The following is a 16686-nucleotide window of genomic DNA, read 5'->3' as shown; positions in this document are numbered from 1 at the left end:
ATAAAATATTTTTACATGACTGACCGTTCATAAAAAAATTACAGAAGACTGTTCCAAACAAAAATATAACCGTGCCTAATAGTATTGCAAACATTGACAAACAAACAATTACGAAGACTATTTCTATATTTATCACAAATACAAATAAATACAGTTCCAAAACTCAAGCACGAGTATTACAAAAACCTTTTCAAAAGTAAACCGATGTAAATAATATGGCCGTTCTAAATTTAGCCCAGTCCATTCCAATTAAAAAAATAATTTTTTTAGAAAAGTTTAATATTAAGAGCAGTTTCTAACAATGTGTTACGGTGCCCGTCCTAAATTAGAACGGTCAGGCATGACCTGTTTCTAAATATTTGTAATGCATTTATAAGAACATATAGCCAATTGTTCCAAAAATCGGTCCAGATTAATTTGGTCACTTTCAAACATTTCGAACGAAAAAATAAAAAAAAAAACCGTTCATAGATTTATTTCTATCCTCTCTCTCTCTTGTCAACTTCTACATCAATTTTTATTCTCTCTCTCTCTCTCTCTCTCTCTCTTCTTCAGAATTTTTTCATTATATTTGTTTTATATTTTTTATTTATCTAATTAATATATTTTTAAATAATAATTAGTTTTTTAAATTTAAATTAATAGTGCACACACATTTAAGTGTGCCATATATATATTAGTCGTTCTTTATTTTTGATCTTGAAGTTCTATTTGTCATTAAATTAAAATATTATTCAAATTAGCATATTGATTATGAACACAAACTATTTATAAAATAATAATAAATTTTGGGTAAATTCTAAATTTATAAATTGGTATCTTTTCAAAACATTTCATGGCATATGTGACTGAGATATATTTACATTAGAAATTAATATAAAAACTTTGTGTATTTTACAAAAAGAAATTAATAAAAGAAAGGGTGGGGGGGGCTAATGGCAACTTTGGGAATTACAAGTGATACATGTCGTCATCATCATCTTCATACCCAAGAAACATAAAACATTTCTCTCTCTCATATTTCTCAAAGTCTGTCTCTCTTCACTTCGGTATGAAGATGACGAATGCGAATTCCTTTTCTTCTTCTTCTTCCTTTTATGGATGATTTGTTAGAATCTTGGTGTCATTGTTTTGGGAAGAAATTGTACTAAAGATATCCCAAAAAAGAAAAAATCCACGGGTAAAAACCCTAAAAATCCACGGCCATTTTACCCAAAACCACCGTCCATCCACAATCCCACATTTTAAGCCTCACCCCTTCATTTTCCATTTCCTCTATTCATGTTCCGATTCTCGCCCAAAAAAATAGAGGAAAGAATAAGGGAGGAAAGATCAGCAGAAAGGGAGGGAAGGGTTAGGGTTAAGTACCAGCGGCGGCGGAGGATCTCGGTTTATGACTCCGGAGGGTGATGGGGACCTCTTGTCTTCTGTTCCAATGTAATTCATTTTGACGCTCTCAGCCTTCCAGTTTTCTTGAAATATTGGGTGATGAAAACTTGTTAGTTTTTCACTTTTGAATGTATGGAAACTGCGCTTTTGGTTTTATCATTGGGTTGAAGAGTAGTTCAATTCTTGGCTTCTTGATTGAATTCTTGGTTGATTTTTTCTGGAGTCAAGTTTTAGAAGTGTTCTCTTGTTTTTCTTGGGTAAAAGATGTCTAGAGAACAGCACGTTTTTCCCCCCCTCCAGTTTTTAATTTCTTTAGGGTTTTCCTTAAAGATGGTGGGTTGTTCGTTTCTTGGTTGATTTCTTTCAAGAATTTGGTTGGCCTGGCAGGGAGGGTTTAGTTGTTTATTAACTGCTGCGCCACACAGGGATGTTCTTGATTGAATTCAAGTTTTTCAATTATCTTCTTTAAGGTTTTTATTGAACTTTAGGATGTAAGAATTGGAGTGAGAATGCAGATTTTTGTTTTAACGAAAAAAATGCACCCCAAGAAGATCATGCTGTTCTTGGATAAAATTTGGCTATTCTTCTTTCTCTTTGGGTTTTCATCCATTTTAAACTGGGACCTGCAGAGGAGGTTTACCTTTCTGGTTTTTTAAGTTACAGCCATCCGCATATATCTACGAATACAGCCTGATTATGCATTAGTTATGGAATTTCTATGGCAAATAAAAGAAACAGAAAGGGCTTGTATGAAAAATAATAGGCATGCATTTCTAACTAGGTATTGTATCATTATCACGGATCTGTTTCTTTTGATCCCTTTATTGGTTGTTAGGTATGACTAACTCCATCTTGTTGTCAGCATAGTTCAAAACTTTAATATTGGAACATATGTGGATATTGTTTTGTATGTTCTTCTGGTAGTGGTCATGACTCACAAGGAAAATATGTTATGGTCACCTGTACAATTAAATTAACAATCGCGTATTGAATTGACAGTTGTTAATGTTTCCATTAAGTCCTAACCGAGGACATAACTTGTCTTAGCCTTACCATTGCTTTATCTGCCACTTTTATTGTATTCCCTCTCATTTCTTGTTTCTTTGCTATGGAACTGAGCTCTTATGACAATTTGCACATTCTTAATTTATAAAATATAGAGTTTTCTAAAACTAATTTACTAATATTTTGTGTTTTTCATGGTTGTTTCAGAGATTGGTCATTTTCCTGAAATGGCCAATAACTCCCAGTCTACAGGCATGCAGGTATCGAATTTAAAATGCTTTCTTAAATAATATAGTTTGATAGTGGTTTCTACTTAAGCACATATTCTTGATGTATTTGGTGCACATTAGTTGATTATGTATTATTACATGTGAAGTAGTTTGCCACTACTATTACGTTAACGTGATTAAATGCTATTCCCATTCCTGTAAAAGATAGTGTAGTTATCTAACGTGATTAAAGGTGAAGGCGATAAGCATTCTTTTTTACATTCAAGTCTCCATTACTGCTGTCGTTCTTGGTTCATACTTGAATTAGTTTCTGCATGTAATGCTTAATCTTGGTTGTCTTATACGATGATTCATTTAAAATAAATAAATAATCATAAGCTATGCCATGTTATCTCCATTGTTGAAGTGTGAAGAGCATTCTTTATAGTTAGTGCTTTTTGTCCTCATTAATTAACAAGATATTTCCTCCACTCCTTTCAAGTTCTAATAGTTAGCATCGATATATCGGGTTTTACGTAATGCTGGGATTGGTTTGACATTGCCATGGTTAACCTGTGAATAGCGCTCCCCTTTGTCAATTATGTTGAAGCTTTTTTCCGGAACTCGGGGAAAGTTTGATGCTCTGGCAACTAATATGACTTAGGATAATATTTCAACGTGGTTAACCACAGCTAAAAAGTTGATATTATATTAATCTTGTGTTACAGGGACGAGGATTATACTTTGCTATCGTAGAAGCTGCTAAATTTATGTTCTTCCGTATTTACTAAATATGCTTTTACACTATATTTGTCATGTACTTGTCTCTTCTCTTGTCCAGTGTATCGTGAGCATGCTGTAATTGGAAGTCCTGGATGTAATAACTCATCTATATGTTTTCATATGTATAATTTAATGGAAAAATTGGGCGCTTTCTTGAAAGAGGATGAGGAAAGTTTGACTTAGACTTGTAAGCCTACTCGTAATCCATCTAGAATCATGATGAATCATCTGATTTCTTTATGTTTTGCAGGGTGATGCTGAATTTGTACCCCCAGCATTGGTGATAAGTTGACAACTGCTGGGCTTTGCTGCAGTTTTCTTAATTTAAATAGAATAGAATACAGTAAAAAATGGGGGGAGCTTGTTCCAGGAAGCAAGACCAGCCGGTAAACGAGGATAACGTGAACCGAGGGGTTTCTGGTAGATATACTAAAAGTGGGAGCTCAAAATGGCTTGGAACCTCATTTTCTAGATCATCTATTGGTAAGGGAAACGAAGTTGCCCATCTCTTATGGATCTGTGTATATATAAAATTCGGCAAGTATGTTTGGCGTGGTTACTCTGTTTATAGTTCACTGTATAAGAGGGAGAGCCAAACTGTTTTAAGTGAATTGACAAGCAATTTTCTTTTGTTGTAGGACATAAACAAATATAGCACCTTCTCCGTGCTGCCAAAGGATATAAGTCACAGATTTTTGACGATTTAGTGTGTTCCCAATGTCTAACTGATTATGTACTTGAAGCTTTTCGGGATTGTGCTCTTCAGGTTTGCAAGCTTTGCTAAGTGAAGAAATGGGTCACAAATTGCTTTGGCTGTCTAAAGGATAGACAGCAGCTGGTCTGATGAGCTCACTTTTCTGTTTGTTGCAGGATCTTAATTTGGGAGAATACCCAGGATTTAATGACAATTGGATGGACATCGTCTCTTCACAGGGTTCATCTCTACTCTCTGTGGATCTTTCGGGTTCGGATGTTAGTTATTATCAAAGTACTCTTTTTTTTTTTTCTTTTGCTAGTTATTATCAAACTACTTTCATTTATATTATTTTTCTAGTTTACCCTTAGTAATTTCACAAATAAATGTGATTTTAGGAAGTCATAAGATTGAGACATGAATGTGCGCTAGCGTTATGTGATTGTTGCTTTGATTAAATGTGGAGTAGTTGAGGCATAATTTCATGCATTTTGAATTGCTTTGAAAGAGAGTTGGAATGTGTTCGCTTCTACTATGTCTTAGGATTCTTGTGACATCATATTTGTTTGCTAAAACCCTACCCGATTGATCTTATATCCCTAACATGGGACATGCATCATTTTGAAAAAAAATTCAAAGGCCCTTCCCCTTGGGAAAAAAAAAGAAAGAATAGCAAAAAAAAGGAAATTACATCTACTCCGCTGGTTTAGGTCACTTAGTAACTGGGTAACTTCATCACAAATGTTGTTATTCACGTAAAACGGTGACCGGGGCTATGAGTATGCAAAGCACATAATATTTCGTTTTGTTTGGGGGGCTATAACTTTAAAGACGTTACAACAATCCTTTCTTTCTTTTTTGATTTATTAAAAAAATTGTCACATTTATTTCTTGGTGCTATATGAAATTTTTTCTGTATAAAAATCATTTATTTAGAGAATGCCTTTTCTTATGTGACTATTATTTTTGGTTAGTAGGAGATAGATTTTTGCCTTGATATTATTTTACCAATATAACTGAAAATAATTATTGTAACGACATTTAAATTTTATATTAGTATAGTTCTCTTTAATTTTATGAATTATTTCTTTTAGATTGCCATCTCAGCAGGTTCAAGATCAGTATACAGCGGTGATGCTTCTTACATGGGCTCTCCCACCCACCCCCACCCCCACCCCCCAACTGTAAAACTTAGAAGGAAAATGTACAGGTTGTGCTTGAATATAAAGAGTTAAAGAAATCTTTCATGCTGGATATAGAGAAGTATCATAACTTTTTAACTTCACTGACCCATGAATACAGTTTATCCAGGTATATGAGGTCGGGAATCATTGTTAACTAACAATTGAAAATAAAATCAGATTCCTTTTTTGTCTTTCATTTTTCTTTTAACTCTTCTAATGAAGTTCATGAGATAATTTTATTTCAGTTACATTTGTGCACTTAGTGAGAAGACCATGGTGATGTCGCGGGAAGTGCTTCTTAGTGTTGGTGTTCCATGGTGCAGGTGACTATTCATATTCTATTATATCATGTTTATCATTTGTCTCCCACAATTGTGTGTTGCTGGGTACTTACGTTAAACCCATTCATTAGTTCATTGGTAGGGTGAGCTATTGGAGAATTTATTTTGCATATATAAGTGAAAAAACTTGAACTTGGTTTACAAATATGGTCTATAACGTTATGTAGGAAATTTTAGCTTTGTACTCTACTATGTGAATTCTTTTTGTCAAGTTCATGTCCCCGAAATTCAGAGAGTGAACTTCAGCAAAAGTGAAGAGATATCAGTATTTTTTTTTCTTTGACAGAAAATTTATTTCTCTTTCCTTTATTTTCTTCCTTTTGTTTCACCCCCTCCAATAAAAACTGAAGGATGGTTCTTGCTCGGAATTTGCATTTTGTAACTGAAGGCTTTGAAACATGTTATGCATGTAGTAAAACTTCTTTTATGCTCTTTGCTTCATTCCATTTTATTCACACCTAAGGAGCTCTATTCGTGTATTCTCAAGTCTCGCGTGTACTAGTTCGCTGCGGACTGTTTAACCAAAACCAATGACTTGTCTGATCTGTTCTGCACCTTAATTAAATTATTAGATACCGACCTTTGAATTTTTAGAACATATTAAGTTGACCACTAGTGCTTGATTTGGTAAATGCTCTCCAGAACTTAAGTAAATATTGCTATAACAGGTGCTGAGTTTTCTCCCCTTATTTCTTTTCTTTCTTAAGTTGGTGTCTCCCTTGCTATACACGTACATTTGCATTTCATGCTTGAATCTTAAGGCTATACTATATCATCCCTTTCCTTAATAAGACAAGTGGCACCACCTTTATCTAAATTGATATTTGGTTGACCTTAAGTAGCTCTTAGATTGTTTTTCTATATCTATGTCCTTGGGCTGGCCATCAATTGCAGTTGTGTCTTTTCATGCAGAATGATGATGAGGATATGGTCTACTATATGTACAATGCTTATCTTCACAAGCAAATTACATGCTTTCTTTCTCATCCACTTGCCAGAGACAAGGTTAGTTGATTATGATTTGTTTGCTGTCATGCATCAATCTTCATTGAATATTGAGAACTAAGTTGTACATGTTTTAGCTTCTTCAAATGTGGTACAAGTTTGTTGTTATGTTTTATTTATGTTTCTGATTCATGGGATTGATAACCAAAAGGGTGCAAGTTACTGAAGTTAGGGCTGATTGTCAAGTGGAGAATAATAGAGTTGGCGGTTTATGTGGTCACTGGTGAACAAATTCCCGCCAGGTTCTGTAGGAAGTTGCAATAATGCTGGTATTGTAATGATCCTCTTGGATAAAAAACATCCATGTTACCCTTAACATGTAAATATTAAGGTGGACTTGGATTACAACAAGAAGATGAAGTAAGAAACAAAGACTTGTGAAAGTGTAGCTTGACGATGATATAGCACGAGGACTTAATTAAGATGTTATTTTGCAATTTAAGAATGGTACTAGCACACTGATTAGGACATGCAATTTCATGGGTACTAGTGAGAGTCTTTGAGGGAGGGGTTGACTGAGATGATGCATGATGGAAAAAAGAATTTCCATGTCAACATAAAATTCGCATTACGCAATGAGATAAATTTTGGGGTAGCAAGTTGAGTTGGTTTGCAACTCTATAAAAGTCCATTATCATTTTATTTACGTTTATTTGGTCTACATCGATTAATGGTCTATGTATTCAGTTTCTTGGTAATTGTGAATGTGACAGTAGGCCGCTTTCATGTTGAAGCTACTAGATAGGTTGTGGGAACCGTTTTCATACTATGTTATTGTCATGAGAGAGCTTATTTGTTACTTTCAAATGATTTCTCATGTCTATTTTGTGTTTTCGAGATACTTCACATAAAAAGTTTGATGGGATGGAATCCAAATTGCAGGCCTGCGAGGCTGTGTTTGCTGAAGATGCTTAATTGGAGTATCTCAATTAGCTTGTACTTGATTGGATTATTGACTCTTCTCTCGTTAAAAAATGACTTTTTATCCCCTGAACGATTTTCCTTAATGTCAGCTCCTTTATGTGAAGGAATCTGATTATTTGATGTTGTTGCTGATAGAGTGCTATTTCTTGTAGCAATACATCCACCATCTAGAGGCTCAACTTCAGGAAGAGATGTCACGGCATGCTCCTCTATATGGTGCTGGGCTGGAAGCTTTGTCAATGAAGGAGCTCGAGACGATATCACGTATCCATGAAGAAGGGCTGAGGCAGATACATGCCATACAACAGCGTAAAGGAAGTCCAGCTGGGAGTCCACTTGTAAGTTCCACAACCTACCTGACACACATGGGTTGTATCCACCTACTCCGCCTCCAAAGGCTGTTGGATTGCCTCCTCCGCTTATCCCAAATGGTGTTGGGATCCATAGAAATGGGCATGTTAATGGTGGTGCCAGCCCATGGTTCAATCGTTAGAACGACGTCCCTGATGTGAGGTGATATTGTCTTCGAGTTTGTGACACTCACTAATCTCTTTGATCAGGATTCTGGATTTCTAGTCCAGGATACCGTTATCTTCTCTGCTGAGGTTCTTATATTGAAAGAAACTTCCATAATGCAGGACTTCACTGATCAAGAAACTGACTCAGGAACTGCCTGTTCTCAGTCGGATGGAATTGGGAAGAGGAGCTCATTCACCTGGAAAGTGGAATTTCTTGTCCTTCAAGGAAATAATGGAAACTAGAAAATTTTTTCGCAAATTCTTTCAAGCTGGTGGATGTGAGCTTCGGATTGGTGGGTAGCTCTTTAAAAGCTTGAATTATTTCAATGCAAATTGCTGCAGCAGCTAGTGGAATTATGGTGGATGATCTATTCTAATTCTTTGCTGCCGCCTTTGATTGTGCAGGAGTATATGAGTCTTTTGACACCATATGTATATATTTGGAGAGTGATCAGTCAGTTGGCAGTGATCCCGAGAAGACCTGGAACAATTCTGTTATTCAGTTTATGAAGGTATCTGACATGTTGGAAGCTGATGCAGGATTTCTGCTGCGAGACACAGTTGTATTTGTTTGTGAGATCTTGGACTACTGTCCATGGTTCGAGTTTTCAGACCTGGAGGTTAGTAGGTCCTTTTTATTCTCAGTATCTGGTCACTCGGTCCTATTGATCAAAGCCATATATGGGTAATCATGGATTCTGTTGACTATAAGCAACTCTACTGATGAACATAAATCCTCATTGGTTCTCCCTTCTGCAAAAATAGAAATCTTGGCCTTGGTTATTCTAGCATGTGTGGAGCCATATTTTGTTGCTTTGGACACTCTTTCTTGGGTGAAATTTTTTGGTTGATTTTTGTGGTGAATGGACCATTTTTCATGCTGTATTTCGTCTCCCCTTATTCTCTTAAGGACCGTCTCTCTTATCTGTTGGCAACCATGCAAGTTAAAAAGCTGCCATCTAAAAGGATTCAAAACTTGAACACTCAATTTTACCACTCTCTTAAATTGTCTGCAGAAAACAATGATTGGCGAATAAAGGCAGCCAAGAGATTCATATTGAGCTAGAAATATGTGTTCACCAGTTGGCACTATCTTTCTCATTATTAGCCATTATAATGTACATTTGATGTCATGCCCTGGTGTTAATTCAGTACATTATTTTTCAGGTTTTTAGCTTCTGAAGATGATCAAGACGGCCTGACAACTGACCCTGACGAACTCATTTATTCTGATGACAGTGAAGATCTAAGTGGAGATGAAAAAGACATCTTCAGAAATCTTCTATCTGGGGCCGGGTTTCACCTTACTTATGAAGACAAGAACATATAGTGAAAACTGGCTGCGGTTCTGTCTCTCTTGCTGTTTTCGGTGATCAGGAACGAGCTCTGATTACTTGTCCTGATTTGGCTTTAAACTGTAAGGGAACTAGAACTGAATTTTCACCAAGTATATCGTCAATTTTAATCAAACTTCTTCTGTTTTATACCTGTGAGGATTTCGTGGACACTTGTTAGTCTGCTATCAGCCTTTTTGCACGTTATCCCAACTTCACCAAAATTTTATTATATCATCTTTTCACTAACCCATTTAAAAGCTCCCTTTTTGTTTTAAATTTTGTATTGAACATATCTTCATCAGAAATAATTATCTAGTCTACCTTAAACGGTGCAAGATGCTTGAGGCTCATACTAGTCTTGGAAAATGTATTTGTCTCCCTTGAAGCAGTATCTACTTGCTAAATTAATTTTTTTAGCAATGGCAATGCAGATAAGGTAGGCTGGTGGAGCTCATGGCTCTTGCCTCGCATGTGCACCCCTTGATAGCGGCAGCCACAGCTCTACATGGCTGTCATTTTCTGATTATTGTTTGAGAGGTGCATGAAATTTGCTGCATTTTTATCTTTGCTTTGTGATTAATAGGTAAGTTTCGCAATTCTCATATGTAGAAAAGATTTGCTATGCTTGAATCGATCTTTTCTTTAGTTTCTGTAGCTCATTGCTTCTAATTAATACATTTTGACAATTGAATTAGATCAGAAAGACTTGTTTTAGAAAAATAAGGAAGATATGACTTGGAACTTCCAAAACTTTGATTTATTGTTGCTTGTGCACTCTATGTATTATGACATATTACTCCTATTGGATTAGAGTGACTTGCCAAACAATCTTTCTTGTAATAAAGTAACAAGATATTGGAGACCAATATTCAATGTGACAATTGAATTAGATTAGTTGGGGAATTAATGTGTTGGAATGTGGATGTGTGAGGACTAAAAGTTTTTATTTGGGGGTTGACAATTTTTAGTAAACACCGAAACTTGTGAAGGAAGTTAGTGTCTTGAGAAAAATATGCGAATTATCCTGTGGTAGCACTTGAATTTTTTGATTGTTGCCTTGTGTTATCCCTTAGATTAATAGGAATTTTTGGTATAAGTCGAGATAAGCAGGAGACACTAGCACTAGTGGCATATAAAAAAAAAGTAGTGTGAAGTGTGTCCCATTGACTGCATCAAATGAACAATGTTCAAGAATCAACACAAAAGCCTTTGTGTGAGCTTTTGGACCAAAGCACTTTCATTTAAACAGTGCTACATTTCTTTTGATCGAGGGCATCAAACTTAGTGTGTCCATTCTAGAACTTGCTTGTGTAATACATTTTGAGTCCGCATTCTTGTAAGATTGGTGCATGAAAGTGATAAGGGCACTTAGGAATACCCCATTACCTCAAAAGAGCCTACCTTGAATTCACCCATAGAATAACTCATTTGAGCCTTGGCTTTTCTTTTGTTGGTTAAACCACGTCATAAGCTAAATCATCTCCTTCTTGATTATCTCCTGAACTGATTTTTGAACCCATTTAAGGGGATGGTGTTGGCCTGGTTGCTTGTAAATTGACATGAAAACGAGTGAATAACAACGGATGCAGTGCTATCCCCAAGGAAACGAAAAAGAGAAATGGAACGAGGAAATGAAAAACAAATGATGAAACAAAAAGAACAAAGAGATGAAGAAAAAGGAGAAGAGAAAGAAGAAGAAAAAAAGAAAGGAAAGAAGAAAATATTGAGGAAAAAAAAAGAAAGCAAAGAAGAAAATGAGGAAAAAAAAGAAGAAGAAAAAACGAAAGGAAAGAAGAAAAGATTGAGAAGAAAAAGAAATAGAAAACGAAAAAATTGGAGGTGTTTGATTGTTCAAATTACTTGAATCGAGTTGAATGGCAATGAGGTTGGAAAGATAAGCAACTAGGTCGGCATCGCTCCTTTGAATTCATAAGCCCCAATTCGGCCTATCTTTTGCCACACCTTGTCCTAAGCCCCATTACAACCCTTGAAAAGACCCTTTGATTTATGTATTAATTTTCATTTCGTTGGTGGAGAAGATTTGATTCACAAGCAAGCCTATGGTAATGGCATTCTATGTATTGATTTGAGTGGAACCCAAATTCTTAAACACTTTATGAGTGGAGTGATTACACTGATACCTTTGTGAGAGTGTTGAGACTTGTTTCATTTTATTTCGATGAAGTCAATGGGATACTTGTGTGTTGAATATTGTATGTTGTACTGCAAGTGCTTGTCTCAATATTGCTGGCTCTTCTTATACTATTAAGTCTTATTAATATAGGGGATGTACTTGAGTGACATGAAAGGATATTTGAGAATTGCTACTTGGATAATTTGTGTATTTGGATTGAGACATGCTTGAGGGCAGTCATGGTTTCAGTGTGGGGGAATAAGATATATTTTAAAGCTCATATGCATGCTTATTCGAGTGATTGGGAAAGATTTTATTACATACTTTAGTGATGTTAAGTTACCCCAATTTCCTAGAGGATGGGAGTGGGTGTGTAAGGTAGGTGATAGTTTTTTTCACTTCACAGTGGAAGTTGTAGGAGTGTGGTTTAACTCTTGTGTTATTGTGGTGAGGGGATTTTTGTTTAGAGCTAGCATGTTTTATAATTAATGTTGTGTGTCGTCTTCTGCCCCTTTATATACTACTTTCTGTTCTTTTATTGTTCACATATTTTCTTTACAGTTACTTTCTACTTACAAATTTGTTTAATTATAGTCTATGGTTTTAGTTTAGAATATGCTAATTAATATTTTTAATATAATTAGTAAATATATTAATTCCATATACGTTTACATGCTTATAATATGTAGTTATTTTATTAATGAGATGAAAATAAAGTATAAATGTATGACAGTATGAGGATAGAAATCGATTTTGCACTCCTGATCTTGAGTTCAGAACTACATGCTATAATGTTCATGATGATTTTTCATTGATGTGCAGTGAGGTTCCTTCTATGGCTCCTTATGCATGGCTGGTATATTCTGAAACAAAGAGAGGTTCTAAACATAAGCAGGGACTATTTGGATGTAGTGCATAGAGAACTTGCAGTGTTCTTTTCTTTTTTAATCTATTTATGTTGAAAGTATGACAGTGACTTATGATTTGTACTTTGGTGTGATCATTTGCAGGTTTGGTAAGAAAAAAACATAGTCCTTCTGATAGCCAATATCTGCAGATCAGATTCGCTCTATGTGCCAAAGCATGTGTGCTGGGTCAAACCTCGAATATGATTCTTCATTTGATTCGAGCACTGAGCGAAAGAAAGTGAGAGTATCATGCAGTTGTTGCTGGCCAGCCCATGTTCCACTTTCTGGGAGTGCTGAGACGGTAGCATCCCTGTGATCCATGTAATCATGGCAGCAGTGGCAAGACATTCCTATGGTGGAGGACAAGATAAGGTAGTACTGTTAGTTAAAACATGTTGAACCAGAGGGCTGCTATGACAGGATCCAGATGCTTCGATCCGTAAAAGGGCCCTCAAGCTTGTTTATCTTCTAGTAAATGAAAGCAATGTGAAGCCTTTGACAAAGGAGCTTGTTGATTATCTAGAAGTAAGTGTACCGGAATTTAAGGGAGACCTCACGGCCAAAATTTGCTCAATTGTGGAGAAGTCGAATGATCCATAGTTTGTCTATAAGGTTTGCTCACTTTCTTGTCCAATTAGTTTTATAATATGATGTTTGATGCATGCTATGTTCATGACTTCATGTGAATGTGTGTCCATGTGTCTTGAAGCAGCTCATAACTATGGAGTACTTTACAGAGTATCTACTTGATTTGGTCTCTGGATGAGTTGTTTTCTCCAACTTTCAAGGTTTAAGAAAGTTTGGTTATTGATTGATTTTGCTTTGTTTATAGGTCAGATATTTGCTTTGTTCTGAAACAATTGTTTCAGTAACAGAACATTTTAAAGGTCTTTCTTCCTTTTCCCTACTAGTGGCCCCTCTAGCTCCTCTACGTATTGCATGTCAAAACCTTATTTTGCTCTCATTATGGTCTTTCACCGCCACATATTTCTCAGATGCTTCAATTCTATGCCTTCACATATTTTTTCTCTTCTTTTCCATGTGTTGTGGCCTGTGATCACCCAAGTAGTAAAACAGGCATGACCTGCTATATAGGTTGACAATATAAATAAATTGGTTGAACTTGAATAATGATGTATCTTCTAGTTTATTGTAGTTAAACATAATCTCATTCATCTTGCTGTGTGGTGCCAGGTTTGTTGTTTGTGGCTTTATGTATAGTACGGAGATAACATGTCTGTTGTATGCCTCTTTATTTGTGTTGCTAATAATTATTTCACAAATGGATCAAGAAAAACTTTTGGGTATCAAATATTACTTTCTTTTTTGTCAATCTGGGAGTCGGCTTACAAGCATTATTTTCATCCCAAACACTGGGGTGGAGTTAAGCTTAATTGCTTAAATTCGCTTCTCGATTGAAAGAGATACTGTATGAGATTAAAGCAAAATGATGAAAATGTTAATGTTCCTCTTTATCAGCAGAGCTGGGATTAATGTGCTTGGCTGATTGTATAGATGTTAAAAACTTATCTAGCATTGATTGTGCTGTTTCTTAGGGGTGTTCGTTAAGAGTCCTCCAACCTGGAGATATCCCAAGGGCTCTGCCATTTGGGCAGAGTCTTAGCAGGCACCTTGCAAAACATATTTCTATATCTCATAATTGGATTCACATCTTGAAAAAAGTGACTCTCCTTGTTTCTCATAATTGGAATGACATCCGGGGAAAAGTGACTTGCCTTGCCTTGCCTTGCCTTGCCTTGCCTTGCCTTTTCTTTTGTAACTCATTCTGATAGATGCCTTGTTAATTAAAATTCATGTAATATGGGAATTAATCTGTTCTTGTGGTATACACTACGCTCTTGCGAGCTTGGACTGAGCTTCAAGCTTCTCAATTTTACCACCTTGTAAAGACAGCCTTGTAGCCACGTAATAACACTTTGCAGGGAATGAAAACACAGTTGCTGAACTGAGGATGGTAACCTTCCAGTGACGGTCAAACACGGATTTACTTTGCATGGTGAGAACATCTACATTCTAATGTAGCTCTTTTCCATTCCTACTTCAACCTTAGGAAAGAAACAGGATTAATAAACAAACTTGTTTTTTCATTTATTTGTGTTCTTTACTAACCATTCATTTCGTTTTGCTTACAGCCTATTGCCAAGTAGCGAATGAAGTTCATTCCATTGGTTACAGCACTCAGTTGTTTTAAATTTATGAGATGAGCTTCTGATTGATAATTATTATGAATAATAAGACCTCATACTTTTTAATCATATATATTAATTTAAAATATAAATAAGAGATTAAATTTTAAATGTAGAGGGGTATAAGTATCTGTATATATTTAATTAGTTATTAGGTTGTAAATTTAAATTATCTATGCTAATAAAATTTTTGGGAAACAATGAAATTGATGAGAGCAATCGAGAAAAAGTGTGGTTGTTAGGAGTACTGGAGAGTGAATATTCAAATTTAAGCATTGAATAGAAGTTAAATGCTTTTATTGCGTTGATTGATCTACTGAGAGTTGGTACTTAGAGATGGTTCCAGTATCAAAATGGAGGTAATTCTTTTATTTAATCCTTAATGTATCGAATAGCTCCTCTTTTTTGTGCAGGAATGTGATTGTTGTGGAAAATTGGCAAGAGCAACAACTGTCAGGTTTGCAATTTGCATGGAGTTTTGATTATATATCATTGCATTCTCTCTGTTGTTATTCTTTTATTTTTTTAATAAAATATTTAAATTCCTTCTTCATTTCCATTCCTCTTTTCTTTCTTCTTCCCCCACCAACTTTCTTTCCTTTTTCTCCACTCGATGCTGCGATTTTGCCATTGGTCACCAGCTTGATTGGTTATTCATCACAATCTCTTTTCTCTCTCTCTCTCTCTCTCTCTCTTATATATCTATATTATTTTTACTAAATCCAAAATTATTTTATTAATCTTCTTATTGAATCTGCGTGTAATTTACTCTTTTTAAAATTAATATATTAAATTGTTTAAGTCATAAATTAATAAAATAGATCAATTAAGATATTATAAATTATTTATAATTAATATTCTAAATTTTTTAATCAGTGTGTAATTTACTCTTCTTAAAAATAAAATATTATATTATTTGATTTTATATTAATAAAATAGTTATTAGGTTATAATTTAAATTAAAAATTACCATATTAAAATTTTAAATTAAAAGGTTAATATTATATTTTTATTTATAGCTAAATTTTTATTAGCAAAAGATAGGAACAATATTTAATAGAGTAGATAGAGTGTGTAGGATCAATATTTATTAGATTAGATAGAGAGTGTGTCAAATCAATATTTATGAGAACTATAATATGATCTCCAATTTTTTTATTATAATAATATAAATTGTTATTATTTTATTAACTTTTTTTTATGTATAATAAGTACACCTTTTTATAATGAAAATACTATAAATTTAGATTAAAAAGTTATCAAGATTAATTTTTTATTTTTATTATCCGAATGAGCCAAAGCAATATTTGAGAATGAAAATACACCCACATATATTTTTTTATTTGTACTAATTTAAATTTAATTAAATTGGAATATAAAGCAGTTTTATATTAAATTATTTAATGAATATACTAATAAAATTACTTAAAAGGTTTTAAATTTAAATTAGAAAATTAACACCTGTATAAATTAATTTTTTTTAATTATCAAAAGGATAGGGGTGGTGTCAAAGCAATACTTATGAATGAATGATTCCGTATATCTTTTTATTATCTGTACTAATTTATATTTATATTATTTTATTAGTTTTATAGAATGTATATATTAAATATGATATTTAATTGATATTAATAGTTACGAGATACTAAATTAAATTATAAAACTATACATCTAATTGCAATACTAAATTATTAAGTTAATATATAAAATTGCATCTCTTAATAATTGAATATTAGATTATTTAATTAATATATTAATAAAATTAGTTATTAAGTTATGATTTCAAATTAAAACTTTTTGTAATAAAAATTAATAAATTTATTTATTTTTTTTACTTATGCTAATCAGATGTTTTGTGTCTTATAAAATAAGATTATTAAAAATCTACTAAATAATTTATAATATTAAGAATCAAAATTTACTCTGTAACATAAATACTCATCACAATAATATAAAAATATGATTTAATAAATTATAAACACAAATGTAATACCATTCAGCTTCTATCATTTAAATTAATCATCAAAATTAAAATTCAGATTATTAGA

The 16686-nt window shown here is 33.9% G+C and overlaps 1 protein-coding gene across 9 annotated transcripts; it reads left to right on the top strand.

The window, feature by feature from the left end:
• The first annotated feature begins 967 nt into the window (after positions 1-967).
• On the top strand, positions 968-15381 carry LOC105176635 (uncharacterized). Of its 9 annotated transcripts, none has more exons than XM_088877322.1 (13): positions 968-1437; positions 2602-2654; positions 3637-3869; positions 4025-4152; positions 4257-4358; positions 5510-5587; positions 6518-6610; positions 7687-8047; positions 8173-8345; positions 8458-8672; positions 9220-9469; positions 9821-9926; positions 12346-15381. In XM_088877322.1, the coding sequence occupies exons 4-8, from the start codon at positions 4118-4120 to the stop codon at positions 7703-7705; spliced, it is 327 nt and encodes a 108-aa protein (XP_088733448.1). In that variant the 5' UTR covers positions 968-1437; positions 2602-2654; positions 3637-3869; positions 4025-4117; the 3' UTR covers positions 7706-8047; positions 8173-8345; positions 8458-8672; positions 9220-9469; positions 9821-9926; positions 12346-15381. The 9 variants fall into 9 exon arrangements, with proteins under 9 accessions (XP_088733448.1, XP_088733441.1, XP_088733447.1 ...); XM_088877315.1 differs by having other exon boundaries at positions 974-1437; positions 4257-4374; XM_088877321.1 differs by lacking the exons at positions 968-1437; positions 2602-2654; positions 3637-3869; positions 4025-4152; positions 4257-4358 and having other exon boundaries at positions 5163-5587; positions 12346-13043; positions 14390-14448; positions 15052-15367.
• Positions 15382-16686: the final 1305 nt, after the last annotated feature.

Source organism: Sesamum indicum, linkage group LG13 (assembly GCF_026168435.1).
Source record: "Sesamum indicum cultivar Baizhima isolate 11 linkage group LG13, ASM2616843v1, whole genome shotgun sequence".
Classification (NCBI taxonomy): Eukaryota; Viridiplantae; Streptophyta; class Magnoliopsida; order Lamiales; family Pedaliaceae; genus Sesamum; species Sesamum indicum.
Note: the sequence above shows the minus strand (reverse complement) of the source record. Positions and strands in the feature narration are given on the sequence as shown.